General features: G+C 37.8%; 1 protein-coding gene across 1 annotated transcript in view; it reads left to right on the forward strand.

Moving 5' to 3' along the window:
- RSPO2 (R-spondin 2) overlaps positions 1-17,422 on the forward strand; it is a 246,551-nt gene that overhangs the window by 121,068 nt on the left and 108,061 nt on the right. Inside the window, exon 2 of the mRNA XM_069081346.1 lies at positions 2,132-2,320. Within this exon, the coding sequence (XP_068937447.1) occupies positions 2,132-2,320 (189 nt within the window). The remainder of the gene's footprint in view (positions 1-2,131; positions 2,321-17,422) is intronic.

Consider the following 17,422-nt stretch of genomic DNA (forward strand, 5'->3'; position numbering starts at 1 on the left):
GAAATGAATGATGTAAATCAGAAGTTAATAAAGCATTTGAAAAAAAATAAAATCACTGACTTTATATTTACAAAGTTCCTTCCAGCTCTGAAATTCTTTTTCCTTTATTCTTCATGCTTTATTTATGGTCACTTTTAGCATACTACTGAATGACATTGATATGAATCCACATAATAACCATTATGTTGGAATATATTTCAATTATAAATACTGATTGTGCCATTGCTATTGGTTTTTATATTGTTAGAACAAAGAAATTCTTGAAAAAAGTTAAAAATTCTGTCTATCAGTAGTGGTTACAAAATGATGGGACAAAAAAAAGATGAACTTGATTTCTAAGTTCCAAAAGATTATCATATATTGTTATAGTAAATCATTTTGACTTTTTCACTTTCTTCTTCTTCCTTCTCCTCAGATGGAGGACTCACCATTCCATATAACTTATTGTGGTTTTTCATAACCATATTTAATTCCTTTGCCCTTTTAATGGTGTGACTACATCTAGGTAGATAGATAATCTTTAACACTTTTCTTGGATAGATGTGTCAAATGGGTGATGAATTGTACTCAAAGTTGAACAGGTAGGTAGAGAAGACTGAATTGCTTTTAAAGAATCACACAATTCTTTTAGTGACTTCAGAGCTTATCTCTGAAACAATAACCCCTTTTTCCCTCCCGTCTTCCTTTTTAAACACATCAGTAATATTTTAGAGATATGGCTATAAGTTTTAAAATGTTATAATTTCCAATGAATTCAATCTTAGAATCACCTAAATGCCAATGTAGGGGTACATGATATGCACAGGTAATCTGTAAAAGGCTACAAATGAGGAACTATTTAAGAGAAGTGGTATAAGGGGATGTAGTCAGATAAGTGTATGACTGGAGACTGAGGTGGGTCAGTCACTTAGTTGAGAGCAAAGCTTTATAGATGATGGTTTCTATGCTCCACTGGTATCTATATAATGTCTAGACAGTATAAGGAAGGGCCTAAGACATTGGATAGAATCCCAGTGATGAGTTTATGGGAGGACATGGATGAAAGTTATATATGACAAGTAGCCATGGATGGGGTATAGTCTGCATCCCTGGAGGCAACATCTATGTGTGTGAGATCAGCAGTCCTTTTGCTTCTTAGAAGCTAGTTCTTCATAGGACAGAGCATGTCATCCTCTCTTAATCTGAAATGGTTAGTTTCACCAGCTGTTATCAAGCATTTATAAAGCATTCACTATGTACCTGGTGCTGTACTAAGCGCTGGGGCTACAAAGAAAGGTAAAAGACAGTCTTTGCTCTTAAGAAGCTCATAATCTAATGGGGGTGATAAGATGAAAACAACTATCTATATACTATATAGGATCAAAGGGAAGTAATCATTACAAGTCTAAAAGAGGAATATATTGAAACAATTACCCAAGGTCATTAAGAAGTTTTAAAAAGTGGTTATTAAGATAGTGAGGGTGGTAGGTGGCACAGTGTATAGAGTGCCAGGGTAGAGGTGAAAAGACCTGAATTGAAATTTGACATTGGACACTTATTAACCATGTGATCCTGGGCAAGTCACTTAACCCTTTTTGCCTCAGTTTCCTCATCTGTAAAATGAACTAGAGAAAGAAATGGCAAATCCTTCTAGTATCTTTGCCAGGAAAACCCCAAATGGGTTCATGAAGAGCCACACGTGACTGAAACAGTTGAACAACAACTATTAAGATGGTGATCAGACCTAGGACTAAAGATACTACTTTTTCTTAGGTCCAGTTCGAAATTCTGAAGAAAAAGTTGGAAGTCTTCTGAATGTAATCTTTGTTACTAGTTACAGTATAACTACGCTCACCTTATCTATCCTTAAAATTGCTATGAATCAAACTTCATCATTCCTAGTCTGGCTTCATTAAGTTACACCATGATGTGTTTTGAAAAGGTAGAACTGAATTTAGAATTAACATTAACTTTGATGTGCTTTGTGTATTATTGTTGATATGTTACAAAGAATATTTTCTGATTTAAAAATTTGAATCCTTATGGAGTCAGGGTGACCCATCTTATCACTAAGGCCTGTTCCTTTTTCCTCCACATCTCTGCCTCCTCCTTTTCAAAATGGTATATCTTACTTTTTGTTTTTGTTTTGCAGCTAGCTACGTATCCAATCCAATTTGCAAAGGTTGTTTGTCTTGTTCAAAGGATAATGGATGCAGCAGATGCCAACAAAAGTTATTTTTCTTTCTTCGAAGAGAAGGGATGAGACAGTATGGAGAGTGCTTACATTCATGCCCATCAGGGTATTATGGACATAGAGCACCAGACATGAACAGATGTGCAAGTAAGCATTTAAATCCTTATTCCTTTTTTAAAAATGTGAGTAGGAACTGTCATTAAATTAGCATATCATTTAGTATGTCTTAATATAATCTATCCATATTTTAAGTTTCCATCTATAACAAAAAGTATTATCTGTGTACTTTTACCTTTGTGGAATGATAAAGGTTTATTATGCTTATGGTAAATGAATGAAACAAATATAGTAAACAAAAAATGGATTTAGCATAGGTGGGAAGTGATTTGAGCTTTAAGAAGAGGAAAGAGTGGTAATTCAGTCAATCAACAAACATACTAAGCATTTACTTTATTTTAGGCATTTTGTTAGGTGCTGGAGATTTAAAGAAAAAAAAATCCTTACTCTCCAAGAGTTTGCATTCCAATTCAGGCAACAATATGTGCTGTACATTCAAAATACAGAAAGCAAATGAAAGATAACCTTGAAGAGGAATGTGCCAGTAGGTGGTGGCTACACAAAAGATTTCGTTCAGAAGGCAGCATTTGAATTAAATCTTGCAGGAGGCCAGGGATTCTAGGAGGTGCAAAGGAGAAAGATGGATATTCCAGGTATGAAGCAGCTCGTGCAAAACCATGAAGGCTGGATAGTGGTGTGTTGGGCCAGTACTGGCGAATTGTAGATCACATGGAGGTGTAAGAATGTGTAAGAAAGCTGAGAGCTAGAATGAGACCAAGCTGTGAAGAGCTTTAAATACCAGTGGAGTTTATATTTGGTCCTAAAGGTAATAGGGAGCTATTAGACTTTATGGAGTGAGGGGAAGGAGGTGACATGGTCAGACTTTTGTTTTAAGAAAATCACTCTGTCAGCTATGTGAAGGATGAATTTTAGAAGGAAAAAAAAAAAACTTAAGGCATGAGAACCAATGAGGACGCTGTTGCAGTAGTCCAGTAAGAGGTGAGGAAGGCTTGAGTTAGTGGAATGAAGAAAGGATAATGTTGAGGAATGATCATAATTAGAAGGTTGTATGGGAATGGCAGCATAATTACTTATCCTTTAGAAAAATCAGTGCCTTTAAATTTCTAGGGAATTAAGTTGATACTACCTGTGAGGCTTGGGGAAAGTCACTTAGGCCTCATCTTCCTGATCCATAAATTGAGCCAAGTTGGACTAGATTATGTCTGAGGATCCCTTCCAACTCCAGACTGATGATCCTGTGAATAGCTAGAGGGATCCAGTATTGTAAACAGAATGCCCAGAGTCGGTTTAATTTCTGTAAATCTTGTTGATATAAAGCATAGACTTTGGAACATTGTTAATTTGAACTAATCAGCCCAGCACATCTGAGTAGAAGGCCTTCTTGTGGGAACTAAACTCGTTTTTGGCGATTCTACCTTGACAAAGAGACTTTCCTCCTAATTCCTGCCTGTCATCTTACTAGTGCATACTATTGGAGGTAAGTGCACAGTGGTGGGAAAAGCACTAGGAATCCATTCTTGGCTCTAACACACTGTAGTTGTGATTTTAGACAATTTCCTTAATCTTTCTGGGCCTCAGCTTCCTCCTCTGTCAAATGAGGGAGTTCCAATACATGATCTCTAAGATCTGTTCCCACTTGGAACAGATGGAAGGTGGAAGTTACATTGGGTCCGCATTCAGATTGTCCATCTGTGATTAGGTTGCTATTGCTGGCAAAGTGTACTATGAGCAGGGGGCCCTCCTCAGGAAAACCTTATAATGGACAAGGTTTCACATGTACTTCTTAAAATGAAGACTCCATTTGGAGAAGTTATTTTTCAAAGGAAAGAAAGAAAACAAAGAAGGAAAAAAAAGAAGAGGAAGGAGGTTGATGATTCTGTGAGTCAGCCTTATAAAGTAGAAATACAAATAACTAGTTTGCTTTGCTGTAGTTATGCTTGTAGTAAATCAGTGAAATCAAGGTTCTTTTCTATTGACCTGAGGTTAAACTTGTTTGCTTTGAGCAAACAGAGGAATGGTGAGTAGCAAGACTGTTTTAAGTCAGTATATAAAAAGATAACTATTTGCTAATGGTCTTAAGGCTCTTTGAATTGCCAAAGTTCTTTACAAATATATATTGACTGTTCATCACAGATAACCTACCTGTATTGAATAGACATTCTTATTCCAAATCAGAAGTTGGAGTGGTCAGAAAAAAAAATAATAATGGCTAAGTACTTTAAGGTTTGCAAAGTGCTTTGCATAGATTGTCCTAATTCATTAATTGGAATTTTAAGTCATAGCCTGTCTTTATGAAACACACTTTCTCTATGAATATGGTAACACCAGCTTCTAGCAGCCCTGGTGAGAAAGCTCAAATTTGCCTACCTGTCTGCAGCCAGGAGGTAGAGCAGACTTAGAATCAGTAGAGACCTAGATCCAATTCCTACCCTGTATACTTCCTAGGTACATGACATTAGATAAATTTTCAAAGTTTTCTGAACTTCAGTTTCCTCATCTGTAAAAAAGGAGTAATAGTATCTATATAGAAGGCGGCTAGGTGGCGCAGTGAATAGAGCACCAACCCTGGAGTCAGGAAGACCTGAGTTCAAATCTGGCCTCACACACAACACAAAAACTATCTGTGTGACCTTGGGCAACTCACTTAACCCCAACTGCCTTCAAAAAAAAAGCAAAAAAAAAACCCCAACCCCCCAAAATGCTTATTAAAAATAGTATCTATATAGGATTGGCAAAAAGATCAAATGGCACAAAATATGTAAAGTACCTTGTAAACCTTAAAGTCCTATGTAAATGTCATCTCTTACTATATATAGCACAGAATATAGGGATATAAAATTGAGGGAGAATCCCCTTGAAGGAAGACATGAATGGATGGATGAAGACCAATGAACAAGTCTTATAACTAATGTGTCACAAGCCACTCAAATTCTGACACTTCAGTCTCAAGTGTAAAATGACCTGTAAGCTCATTTCCAACTTTAAATCTATGGTCCTGTGATCTATTTACACTTTAGTTTTTAAAGGTAACAGCTGAAACTGTTGATCGGAGGCATCACTGTGTGGAGTGTTGACTTAGCTTGGTTTCTTGGTGTGAAATACAAGCTTGTTGAAATTCAAATATGCTTATAAATCCTCTGCCTTCTACAGGAATTTATTAAACATCTGAGTGTATTTATTTATGGTCATGAATGGACCAAACTCTTAGCTACCCCTACTATGGACGTTAGCTGATAATTGAGCTTTGTCCATCACATACAAACACACACACACACACGCCCCATTTCTAAAATTGTAAGGAATTTTTAAAATTAGCTCTTTTGGAGTCACTTGTGTATTTTTTTTTAGCCAGCAAAATGATTTCAAACCCTTCTGTAGATAGAGTAGGCCTAAACAAGGGGGAATAGCACTGGTTACTGGGAATTTCTCATTACAGCTTTGATATCAAAGATGACTTATATGAGTTAGCTTATTGTCAGTGTTTATTTGTGACAAATGCTTCAGATCTATGCATTTAGAGCTGGAAAGAGACCTTGGTGTCAATTTAGTACAACTCTATGTGTTACATGTGAGGAGCATGAGGACCCATAAGAGGTCAAGTGACTCACACAGTGTCACAGAGTAATGAAGGAGCAGAGCCAGGATTTGGACCTGGGTCTTCTGAATCAAAAGCTAATGTGTTTTTTTGTCTTCCACTCTAGAACTGATGTCTCTTACAGGCTCATTTTAGTAAAATCACTTAAATACAAAATACACTGAAACATTTCTATTTGTGGTGTGCTGTCTTTTGGTAAAACTTTTGGAATATATTGATATGTAAGCATCATTCTCTAGTGGCCTGTGATATTTTGATTGGGAGTTCAGAGACCTGGGTTTGAACCCCAGCTCTACCACCAATATTTAACCCTACACAAAATAACCTCCCCTGGTCCCTGTTTCCTTCTCTGTAAAAACTTAGAGTTTTCAACTTCCAAAATGATTTTCATAAATCTCTCAAATCCAAACCCTACTTTGGGTATACAACCTATCACTAGCTGTTGTTGCAAGCAGTGTGGCACGTGTTGAATTTGGGAATTTCTAGAATCCTAAGAAAATCCAGCCCACCCAGTTTAATCATAATAATCCCACTTAAATGACAAAAAAACCCTTCTCTAAAATAGCTAAGCATAAAATGACATTAACAAAGAAAACATCTTAGACCCTTTTAAAGAAAAATAAAATTTAAGGTACTGTTTCATATCTTGATGTTTAAAGGTCTTTAAAAACAAAGCAAGCAAAACCAAACACAATTCATCCTGAACCTTAAATTACAATCAAAAGCCCTTCTTGGTAGCTTGTTCTGTATTCAGCCTTTCCCAACATTAAAGGGTGCCAGGCTCAAGAATAGATCACTGGTAGATTGTAGCCAGTTATGTAATCTTGAGTAAATTGCTTAATCTCAGCAGGCCTCAACTTCATCTATAAAAAATGAAAGGGTCAGGCTAGATGCTCTCTTTTCCTCCCCCATTGCCACACCCCCTGCTCATTTCTACCTCCAGATAATCCTTGATTCTCTCAACTTCTCTCAGTCTCAGCCACTCATAGTCAATTTACCTCATTAGACTGTTTGAGTTAATTGAAGCAAGGAACTTAGCATGGTTTTCTAGCATTCCCTGTCAATTAGCAAGATCCATGGTGGAACTCTGTTCCCCTTCTATATCTTACCCATATGCCACTGTCTACATTTTATGTCTCTGCTTCCTTTCCTAACACTCATTCCTCAACTTTCTGCAATTTGACTTTGTAATTCAATTGAAACTGTTCTCCAAAGTTACTAATGATCTCTAATTGCCGAATCGAATGGTCTTTTCCCAATCCTCATCATGCTTTATTTCTTTGTAATATTTGAAACTGTTGACAGCTCTCTCTTTCTGGATATTCTCTGGTCCCTGGGAGTCCATGACAAGTCCCCCCCCCACCTGTCTTACTACTCTTTCTCATCTCCCATGGCTGGATGTTTACTTTTGTCAGACTCATTAACTGTGATTGTACCCCAAAGCTTGGTCCTGAACCCTTTTCTCCTTTTGGTCTACCTTATCTCACTTGGTGATTGTCTTAGCTTCCTTGGTTTTAGTTATCATTACTCACAGCTGACTTCTGGATCTAGGGGGTCATCTTTGTCTTTTTGCTGAACTTGAGTCCCACATCACAAATTCTCTGTTGTGTATCTTGAGATGGATTTTCCTTGGACACTGCTAAATAATTTAGGTCAAAAGCAGAACTCCTCTGTCTTTGCCTCCAACTTTGCCCCTATTACAAACTCCTCTATTAATATGGAGGGCAGTGCCATCCCATCCCACCCCTAGTTACCCAGGCTTCTCCCACTTAGTGCCACCCCTCACCTCATAGCTCCAAGCAATTGCCAAATCTTACCATTTCTGTCTTTATGTTACCATGTTTCTCTGTCCTCTTCTGTCTTTTTGCACAGCCACCATCTTGTTCAGGGCCTTACACATACTGTTGAAATTGATCTTTTCCTAGTTGGCCTCCCTTCCTAAGATCTCTTTCCTATTCCGATCCATTTCCCCGTTGCTGCCAGTGTCATTTTCCTAAAGTGCAGGTCTGACTATGTTTCAGACCCTATCCCATACCTCTAATCCCAGTTCACAAAGAAAAATATCTCCCTATCAGATCTAGAATATAATGTAAACTTTATATGGCATTCAAAGCTCATGGCAGCATGATACCTTACTTTTTTTCCAGGTGTCTGACATACTCCCCTTTATTCATTTTATGGTCCAGCCACACAGGCTTTTTTTTTCTTTTTTTCTATTCTTTCATCCCCCTTGTTTGTGGCTTTGCTCTGGCTGTCCCCCATGCTTGCTATCCTTTCCCATGATATCTCTGCTTCTTAAAATCCTTGGCTTCCTTCAAAACTGAGCTGAAACACTTTCTCCTGAAAGAGGCTTTTCCAGATTCCCCCATTGCATCTTCTCTGTCTGTATCTTGTACAGCAGTGATGTCAAACTCAAATAGATACGGGGCCCATTAAACTGTATATAAGGATACAGATGGGCCACCTGTCAACTTAGAAAATTGTGTATTTACACATTTCTTTCTTTTAAGTAATGCATCATCCATTAAAATCAGTTACATTTTAATCTGCTTCAGAACACCCTAGGAGTGTTGTGGGTGTTTGACACCTCTGGAGTACTGTATGTGTGCACACACACGTGTGCATATGAATGTATGCATATATGTGTATATATCTACACATGTATGTATAAATACATTCATACCCGTGTGTGTGTGTATTTCTGTCTTACATTGGAAAAAAAAATTTCATGAGGACAGGAAGTACTTTCGCTTTTTTCTTTGTATGCTTGATACTTTGCCCAGTACCTGGCATGTAAGTGCTACTCAGTTGTTAACTCCTTATACTAGACTAAAAAAACACAGCACATGTTATTACTGAGGAACCTAGGAAAGATATTTTACCATAGTTTTGATGGGATAAATGTGTTCTGGGTTGTTATTAAGTATCCTGGGCAGTAGTTTCTGGCAGCCCCCGACTTTGATGGCAAAGGAAGGGCAAGCCTTTGTTTGTCATGGGGGTGGGGGTGGGTTTCCTGGATCCTGGTGATGGGTGAGATGGTTTGTGTATGTAGGACTATCCTGTGGTCATTAAATTATTAGTTTGTTAATTATAGCTTTATATAAGAAGAAACTCATTATCTTTTCCCTCACATGCTCCCTTCTTTTGAACATCTCTATTACTATGGAGGAAAGGACCATTTTTGCAAGTCGTCCGGGCCTGCAAGCTTGGTGTCTTGCTCAGCCCTTCAGTTGTGTTTATCACACAGACCCAGTCTGTTGCCAGATCTTCTCATTTCTACCTTCACATCTCTTGTGCATGTCCTCTTCTCTCTTCTCACAGCTGCTACTCTGGTGCAGGCCCTCATTATCTCCCATCCATACCAATGCAGTAGTTTTCTGACTGGTCCAAGGGAGAGACAGCTGCAAACAGTTGTGTCACAAACAAGGTATATTATTGTCCTGGTTTGAATGCCCAGAGCTTTGCACAGGTCTTGGCATGGAGTGAGTGTACTTAATGTTTGTGGACTGACTGGCTACTATTAATGTCCCTGTTAAATATGTCCATTTTGCTCCCTTAGTCATTTGCTCTTAACAAGTCTGAGGGGAATAGCAGTTCTTTAAATATAGTGTCTTAGGAAGATGTAAACAATTAACATGCTAAATGAAAAGAGTTCACCTTATCAGAATAATTTTTAAAAAAACCTTTTTCCCATTGATAGGATGGGGGGGGCAATACTGTACCTGATACCAAAACCAAGCAGAAGAATATTCAAGCTGGTTGCTCCCCAACATATAAAAATCTTTTGGTAGAATTTTCTTACTTGAACTTAATTATTTTTGCTGTTCTCAGAGTTATAGAATTTTAAAGCCAGGTGGGACTTAGTGGACATCTGGGCTGTGCTCAAGTCCTTTGGGCATTTTTATAATAGGGAAATGTGATTATTTGTGTCAAAGGCTCACTGAAGGTTGTATGCTAACAGCAAGGATATTATTTGAACTATTGACAGTGTAATTGTGTAAGAAATAGCATACCTAAATAGAACAATTTCCCAGGCTTAAAAAATAGTGACATGCCTCATGGCTTTTAGGGCTTTTAGAATATTTCTAGTCAATGAATCCTAAGTCAGTGATCCTTTTAGAGATATGAATATAGCATTTACTGGCATTTAAAAAAACTTAGTTAAGCTTTAGTTGGAAAGTAGTATGGTATAATTAGAGTGCTGTAGTCAGACCACAAGGATCAAGTCCCAGCTTACTAATCGTATAAACTTAGACAAGTCACAGCCTATCTAAAGTTGTTTCTTTTCCTGAAAAAATAGAAAAAAAGTGACTGTATTTACCAAGAAGAATTGTTAGGAAAGTGACTTGTAAATTGTAAAGCACTACATAAATGCATACATGTGTTATTAACTTTAAAGTAACATTCATTTAGGTGAAATGTGGATGCATTACTAAGGAACAAACGTGGGCAAAAATTACATCACCTGTGAATCCAACAAACGAACTGTATAAGATGTGTGAGTTGTACATTGTAAGTTAGAATGAGTTATATTGAGAGGTCTTCAAGAAAAGTCTGAATGAGTAGTTAATTATTGAATGTGAGGTTTCCTCCAACCCAGAAATTCTGTGATCCTGTGCAGTATATTGAAGGACTTGTAATGGCCTAGATATGTCATTTTGGCAAAATTTGTTCATCTCTCAATAATAAGTTATTAGGCACCAACTCTTTTCACTGAAAAAGTAGTTCGGGGTAGTAGATAGGAGAGATGGCCTTGGATTCAGGAGGTTTCTTACCTCGTCTTGGCCTGTGACACTTTTAGGTTTTACCATAAATCAATCTTTTAATATCTCATTGCCCAAAGTAACTCTTTAAGATCTCATGTGGTTTTGATCTGAAAGAAGTTTCTTTATCAGTCAAATCATAAGTCTAGACCAAAATGACAGCACTTCTCTACATATTGTAGGTATGTGTCAAGGTGTGAGTGGGGAAGATAACAGAAGTATATGATACCTTTATTTTCAAAAGGGAGCTTACATTCACCTTGGGAAGATAAGCACACTTGAAAGAATTATTGAACAAACGGTAAAAGGTAGAAAAGTGTTTCATATTTAATATTGAATTGTACCACATTGATGTTGGAAAATAGAAAAAAAAAGTAACATCTCATAAGTCATCTAGTTGCTGCTTTAAAATCCTGAATGAAGGGAAATAGCCACACCTTTAGGCAGCTTATTCCATATTGGATAGGTTTAGTCAGTGAGTTTTTCCTGACATCAAGCCTGAATTTTTCTGTAGACTGCTGGGTACCATATTTTTTCTAGTTTAAGGTCTCATTGTTGTTTTTGTTTTGTTTACAGTGTAACATTGCTGATTCGATTCGGCAGTTCACTTATATCCCTATGTATTCTTCAAGTTGATTTTTGTCTTAAAAAAACAAACTGTAGGTCTGATGTAGGAAATTATGTTTATCTCTATTAAAATTCATTTCATTAGATTCTACCCATTGTTGATACCTAAATGAAGATTCTAATCCTGTCATCCTGTCTCCCCCAACTCAAGGTCATCCATCAACTTGATAAGGATGCTGTCAAATCCTACTGTGGAACCTTACTACCTGTGTACCCTTGGGCAAATCACTTACCTACTTTCCTTTCTCCTGAATCAAAATCACAGAATTTGGGGCAGCTAGGTGGTGCAATGAATAGTGTGCCAACCCTGGAGTCAGGATGAACTGAGTTCAAATCTGGCCTCAGACACTTAACGCTTACTAGCTGTGTGACCTTGGGCAAGTCAACCCCAATTGCCCCTCCAAAAAAACAAAATCACAGAATTTGAGAGGTGAAAGGAACCTTAGTGTCTGTCTAATCCAGACTGTATATGAGGGGAATCTTCATTATAGCATGCCCAGTAAGTGGTCCCTTGAGGCAGAGAGGCCAATTAGAAGGCTACTTTGAGTGCTAGTAAAAAATGATGACAGTTTGGATTAGGGTGGTGGCTATGTGAAAGATGAAATGTATGTGAGAAATGTTGTGGAAAAAGAAATTGCGAAATTTGGCACCTGATTGGATATGTGGGATGAAAGAAAGGGGTTGAGATGATGAAGAGGTTGTAATCACAGGTAATTAGAAGGATGGTGGTACCCTCAACAGTAAAAGAGAAGCTGATGGGGGAGTCAGTGAGGGTTTGGATGTGTTAAACTAGAGATGTCTACCCATATGAAGTATTTATAAAATTCATATAAAGTCTTTGCTAGATCTCCATCTAAGTAACACCTACTTACCAGGGTGGTGAAGGAAATTGAGTCTGTATCATGAAGATTGGTTAAAAGAGCTGAACTTGTTTTGTATGGTGAAGATAACCCAAAGAAGATACACATAATATATCTTTTGAGGTGTTTGAAAACATAGGAGAAGGGGCTAGCTTTGTTCTGTTTGTTCACAGAGAACAAAATTAGGAGTAATTGGGTGGGAGTTGAAGAAAAGAACATTTAGGTTTCTTGTCAGGCTGATAATTGAATTCATGGGAGCTTAGATTTCAAAGTAGAGACTATATAGAAAAAAGAGAGGGTCTAGGACAGAGTCTTAGAAGATCCAACAATGGAGACTATGGAGTGGTCAGGCATGTAGAAGGATAATGAAGAAGGGAACAATGTCATGAAAACCCGAGATGAAAGTATTTAGGAGAAGGTGCTCCAGTGTTTCAGTGAGATGAGGTAGGAGATTTGGAAAGGACCATTAGACTTTATAATTAATGATATTATTATTAGTAGCTAGCATTTTACCTTATTTGATGGTCACAACAACCCTGGGAGGTAAGTGCTATATTATCCCCACTTTTAAAGATGAAGAAACTAAAGTAGACAGAGATTAAATGACTTATCCAGAGTCACACAGCCAAGAAGTATGTGAGTCAGGATTTGAATTCACCTTTTCCAGATTTTAGTTCCACTGCTCTATTCACTGTACCATCAATAATTTTAGAGAGGGCAGTCATACTTGAGTGATTAGGTTGGAAGCCAGATTAAAGAGGGTTTTACAAGTAGGAGAAGGGGAGGTACTTAGTGTAAATAATTTTTCCAGGGGGTTTCAGATTTCAGCATCTAACCTGCTTCTGTAGTTCAGACTCCTCCAGATCAACCTATATGATATCCTCCTCTGCTACATAGAGCTCAAGGCCTCTCTTCTACCACTCATTTCATTGCAACCATTTTTCACAGAAGCCATATAGAGAAATTCTTAATCGTCAAATGATGGGGTTGGTCTGGATGGTCTCTCATCTTCCTTCCTCCTCTAAATCAGTGTGATCAGTGTTGTATGGCCAAGGCAATATTCATAGCACTGACAGTGACAATGAATATGCTGGCATAGTTCTGAATGGCAAAATATAACAAGTATTCCATATAGAAGACAGAAGCAGAACATTTATTCAGATACCAGAAAGTCAAATCCCAACACCAGAAAACTGAATCCATCATAGCAACAAAGAAATCTATGTAGAACAATACCACAGAGAGCAACACTATCCCAAAGTCTTTCCACAAACACTCACAAACCTAGCTGTCTCCTTGTCTGCATCTTCTCTCTCACCCAGTTCTAACTGCTCTGACTCCCAGCGTCCTCTGGGCTCTGCTCTACTCCTTCCTGATCCATCCATTCAACAAATTCCTACAACAAGCTCCATGTGATTACATTTGGCCCATTAAGAGCCAGGGAAGATGTTCAAATTCCCATTACCATTACACTGGTATAAATTCCACTGTCAATCTCCTTCCATTTGACTTAGATTCAGAGTTTCCTGCTAAATGTTTGATCACCAGCTCTAGGGAGGGGAGGGGGGAATGGTCATTAGCACATACTTTTAAGTTCACTCTGGACAATCCACAAAACAAATCAAGCTCTTATTGATAGCATCTGCCAGTTCTAAAGGGGCAAATACATTGAAAATATAAACAGTCTACTCCCACAAACCTGTACATAATCCCAGTCAGCTTTAGTACAATGCTTTATTAATGGTTATACCTATGGAACAGACATTGAACTAGATCTGAATTTATCTAAGGGCTGTGTCCCATTAAGGTCATAGACTTGGAACTGGAAAGGAACTTGGAGGCCATCTAGTCTAACTCCATATTTCACAAAGGAAGCTGAGGCCTAGTTAAGTGAAATGACTTGCATATTAACCAATTGAAGGCAAGTGGAAAGCAAAAGGATGTGAACCTAGGTGTTTTCTAACCCCAGATCTGATCTATAGCTTTCTGTCCTGTTCAAAATAGATGTTTTCATGGACTTTAAAAAAATGCCTTAGTTTACATCATCCCTGATCTACCAGTACAATAGTTGTGTAATTATTTTTAAAAGTGGAGGGTAGTGAAAGGCAAACAGGGTTGATAAGTAGTGAAGTAAGGCATACCCCCACCCTCACCCCCCATCCCCCTAAAAAAAACATTAGCAACAACAACAACTCTTCTAAACAAATCTAGAAAGTGTGTCATAACAAAACCTAATGGAGAAATCCAGAAAAAGTTATAGTAAGGCATTTGTCCAGCCCAATTCAGCCTAGGGGGAACAGGTTTACAAACAGGGTCAGGACAGGAGGTCACTGCATGTAGAGTAGTACTACGGCACCCAGGGAGAGTTCATGCACCAGGATATGAAGAGGAAACGAGACCCATACAAAGGCACTTCAATGCAGACAGGTGCCAGCTGACAGGTCTGTCACTCACTACCCAGTCTTGGATCACAGATTCAGGGAAGCGAAGCTGCACCAAGGGGAAGAGAGACCCTGGATGGTGTGTTTAAGAAGGAGGAAGTTCAGAAGCCAGCAGCAGCAACAAAGCAGATCCTGAGTCAGAGCAGAGTCTCACTTCCAGCATCTAACTCAGCCTGCAGAGAAATAACCAAGACAGGAAGCTCAAACCAAGTAAGAACCTATAATTCCATCACTTTGAGCCAATACAGCTTCCCAACTAGCTTAGAGGGACAGAGTCAACAGGAGTTTGTTGCTCAGAACTAAACCCAAGTCAGGAGCTTTCAGAGTTCAGATAAGGAGAGCCTTTGGTTAGTTAGATTAACCCGCTTTGAAGGTCCCCATCTTGTCCCTGTGATCCTAGAAAAACACTGTACTTAATATTCCAGGAAAGTAGCAATAGAACCATTTTGGACTTTCCCCCAAGAAGTGTGATGGAGCCTAACCCTAATATGATGTTTATGATCAGGAAGCAGGCTGGAATAGTGGGTAAACAAAATGAGAACCCCTCCATAATGAGTTAATATGGTGGAAGAGTCTCTCAAGACACAAACACAGAAAAAAGTATGACTCCAAATCACCTGCAAGCAATGCCTCAGAGAAAAACCCAACTTGGGCACAAACTCAAGCAGAATTCTTGGAAGTGATAGAGCAAGAGTTTGAAAAAGAACTTTAACATGTTTTTAATAAATGAAAAAGCACTTGAGGGGAAAAATGGAAAAGATGTGAGAGCTATGGAAGAAATAAGTGAAAAGGGAATTAGCTTGGCCTAAGAGATACAAAATCTTGTCCAAGCAGCAAATACCTTGAAAATTAAAAAGCACCCAACAGAGGCCACAAGGCAACAAGAAATATTAAAACAAAGTCAAAATTAGACTGAAAAATAGAAAACATAAAATATCTCATACCAAAGAAACACTTATCTGGAAAACAAAGGAGTAAAAAGTTAAGATTCACTGGTTTCTCTGACTACCATGACAAAAAAAAAGAGCCTTAAAAGAAAAATTTCCAGATTTCTTAGAAGCAGAGGGCACAACGAAAATAGAAAGAATCCACCAGTCACCTCCTGAAAGAAACCTCCAGACAAAATCTTCCAGGAGTATCATACACAAATCCAGAACTTCCAAGTGAAAGAAAAAAATCCTATAAGCAGCCAGATTGAAAGAGCCATCCTTTTTTCTTTTCTTTTTAATAATTTGTGTAAATATTCAAATATTTAAGAACATTATTCTGCTGATTAGTTAGGAAAGCCTCATTTTTTAATTTGTGTTTTCCTTGGCCAAAACATCATCCATATCAGGGATCTGTGATTATTGGTATGAGAGATGCAAATTGTACCTCTTTGCTAATTTAGTCTTACAGTTTCCTGAGGTTCAGAGTAGTTAGGCGACTTGCCTACTGTCTCTAAACTAATAAGTGTTAAAGATTGCATTTTGAAGCAAGGTCTTCCTGATTCTACCTAACCCACAATACTATACCTCATTGCTAAGTCTTTAACCATCAACTCTCATCTCCAGTATTCTGAATTCATAATATTCACAAGTTCAGCATCTCCCAAATTTTGGATATCATTTCATTGAGTCTGTTCCATGTTTCTATGACATCTATGCCTTCTAAAGGCAGATATCCCTCATATTGCTCCTCCTCCTTTTTCTTCCTTCCTTTTTTTTTTTAACTATAAGCTTAGGAACTGATATTGGTCTTATACAAGGCAAGTATTCCCTGGCTTATGGTGGCATTTGGCTTTAAAGCAATTCTGTGATTTTTGTGTTTCCTTTTTCCCTCCCCCCATCTTGTTACCTAGGAATTAGAGTGTTAAGGGAATTGGAGCTATTTTGAAGGTGAAAGAAGGAAGGTATTCCATAGCTAAATGCTATAGCCCACAATCACACATACTGATTTCTTGCCAGAAGATTTGTTTGGCCACAATGTTGCATTGTAGTCTTGTGCCTTGTAAAATGTTGCTTTTCTGGATTTAAACAATTTCTCTTTTGTTTTATATTGCAAATTCACTTGGAACTTAAGCCAGGTCTATGAGATGACCCAGAGTAATATGCAACAGATAATCCAACATTTTTTCCCCTTGTATGGCTAGGCAGACTACCCAATCCTTTCCTCCCCTGCCCCACCTCCCCTTTGTATCTTCATCATCCTTGGAAGTGATGATTGCCTTTAAGTGAGATATTTGTAAAATGCATAGCACAGATCATGGCACATAAAGGTGTTTGAAATATCTTTCTGCTCCCCTCCCTTCTACCAAGAGGTTGACAGTACCAATATGTGGTTGGTTATGATGCTCTGGAGCTATTCCTGCACCCTTTAAATACAAAAAAAAAAAAAAAAAGGACAGACTAAAATTCAAATGGGAGATAACGTTATGGGAAGGAGTTTTGGAATCTGATGCAGAATACACATTTTGCAAAATCACAGAATTTGAAAGTTAGAAGGAATTTCCTTAGTTTTTTAATCTATTGTAAAATGGGAGGAATCTCCCCTATAACACACCCAAGAAGTGGCATAAGATAGAGGAGAGTGCCACATTCTGCTTTGGATAGCTACATTGCTTTAGATGTTTTTCAATCTCTTTTCAAACATTAAAGCATTATGTATATATGCCACCTACCATTACTACTACTATTACTCTCATTATTATTATTATTATTATTATTGCACTTAGTTAATGGGATTTAGATTCAGACTAGAACTTCCTTCTGTTGATTCCTAAATTCTCACTACAGCAAGTCAAGTAATTATTAACTACTCTTTTTTGGCAGATAGTGTGCTCCATCAGATGTGTGGATAATTGAAATCTTCCATTACTACTTTATTGCACCTCTGTCCCAAGCTTG

Source organism: Petaurus breviceps, unplaced genomic scaffold (genome assembly GCF_028583685.1).
Source record: "Petaurus breviceps papuanus isolate PSGF00001 unplaced genomic scaffold, PetGlider_PUasm1.0 98, whole genome shotgun sequence".
Taxonomy (NCBI): Eukaryota; Metazoa; Chordata; class Mammalia; order Diprotodontia; family Petauridae; genus Petaurus; species Petaurus breviceps.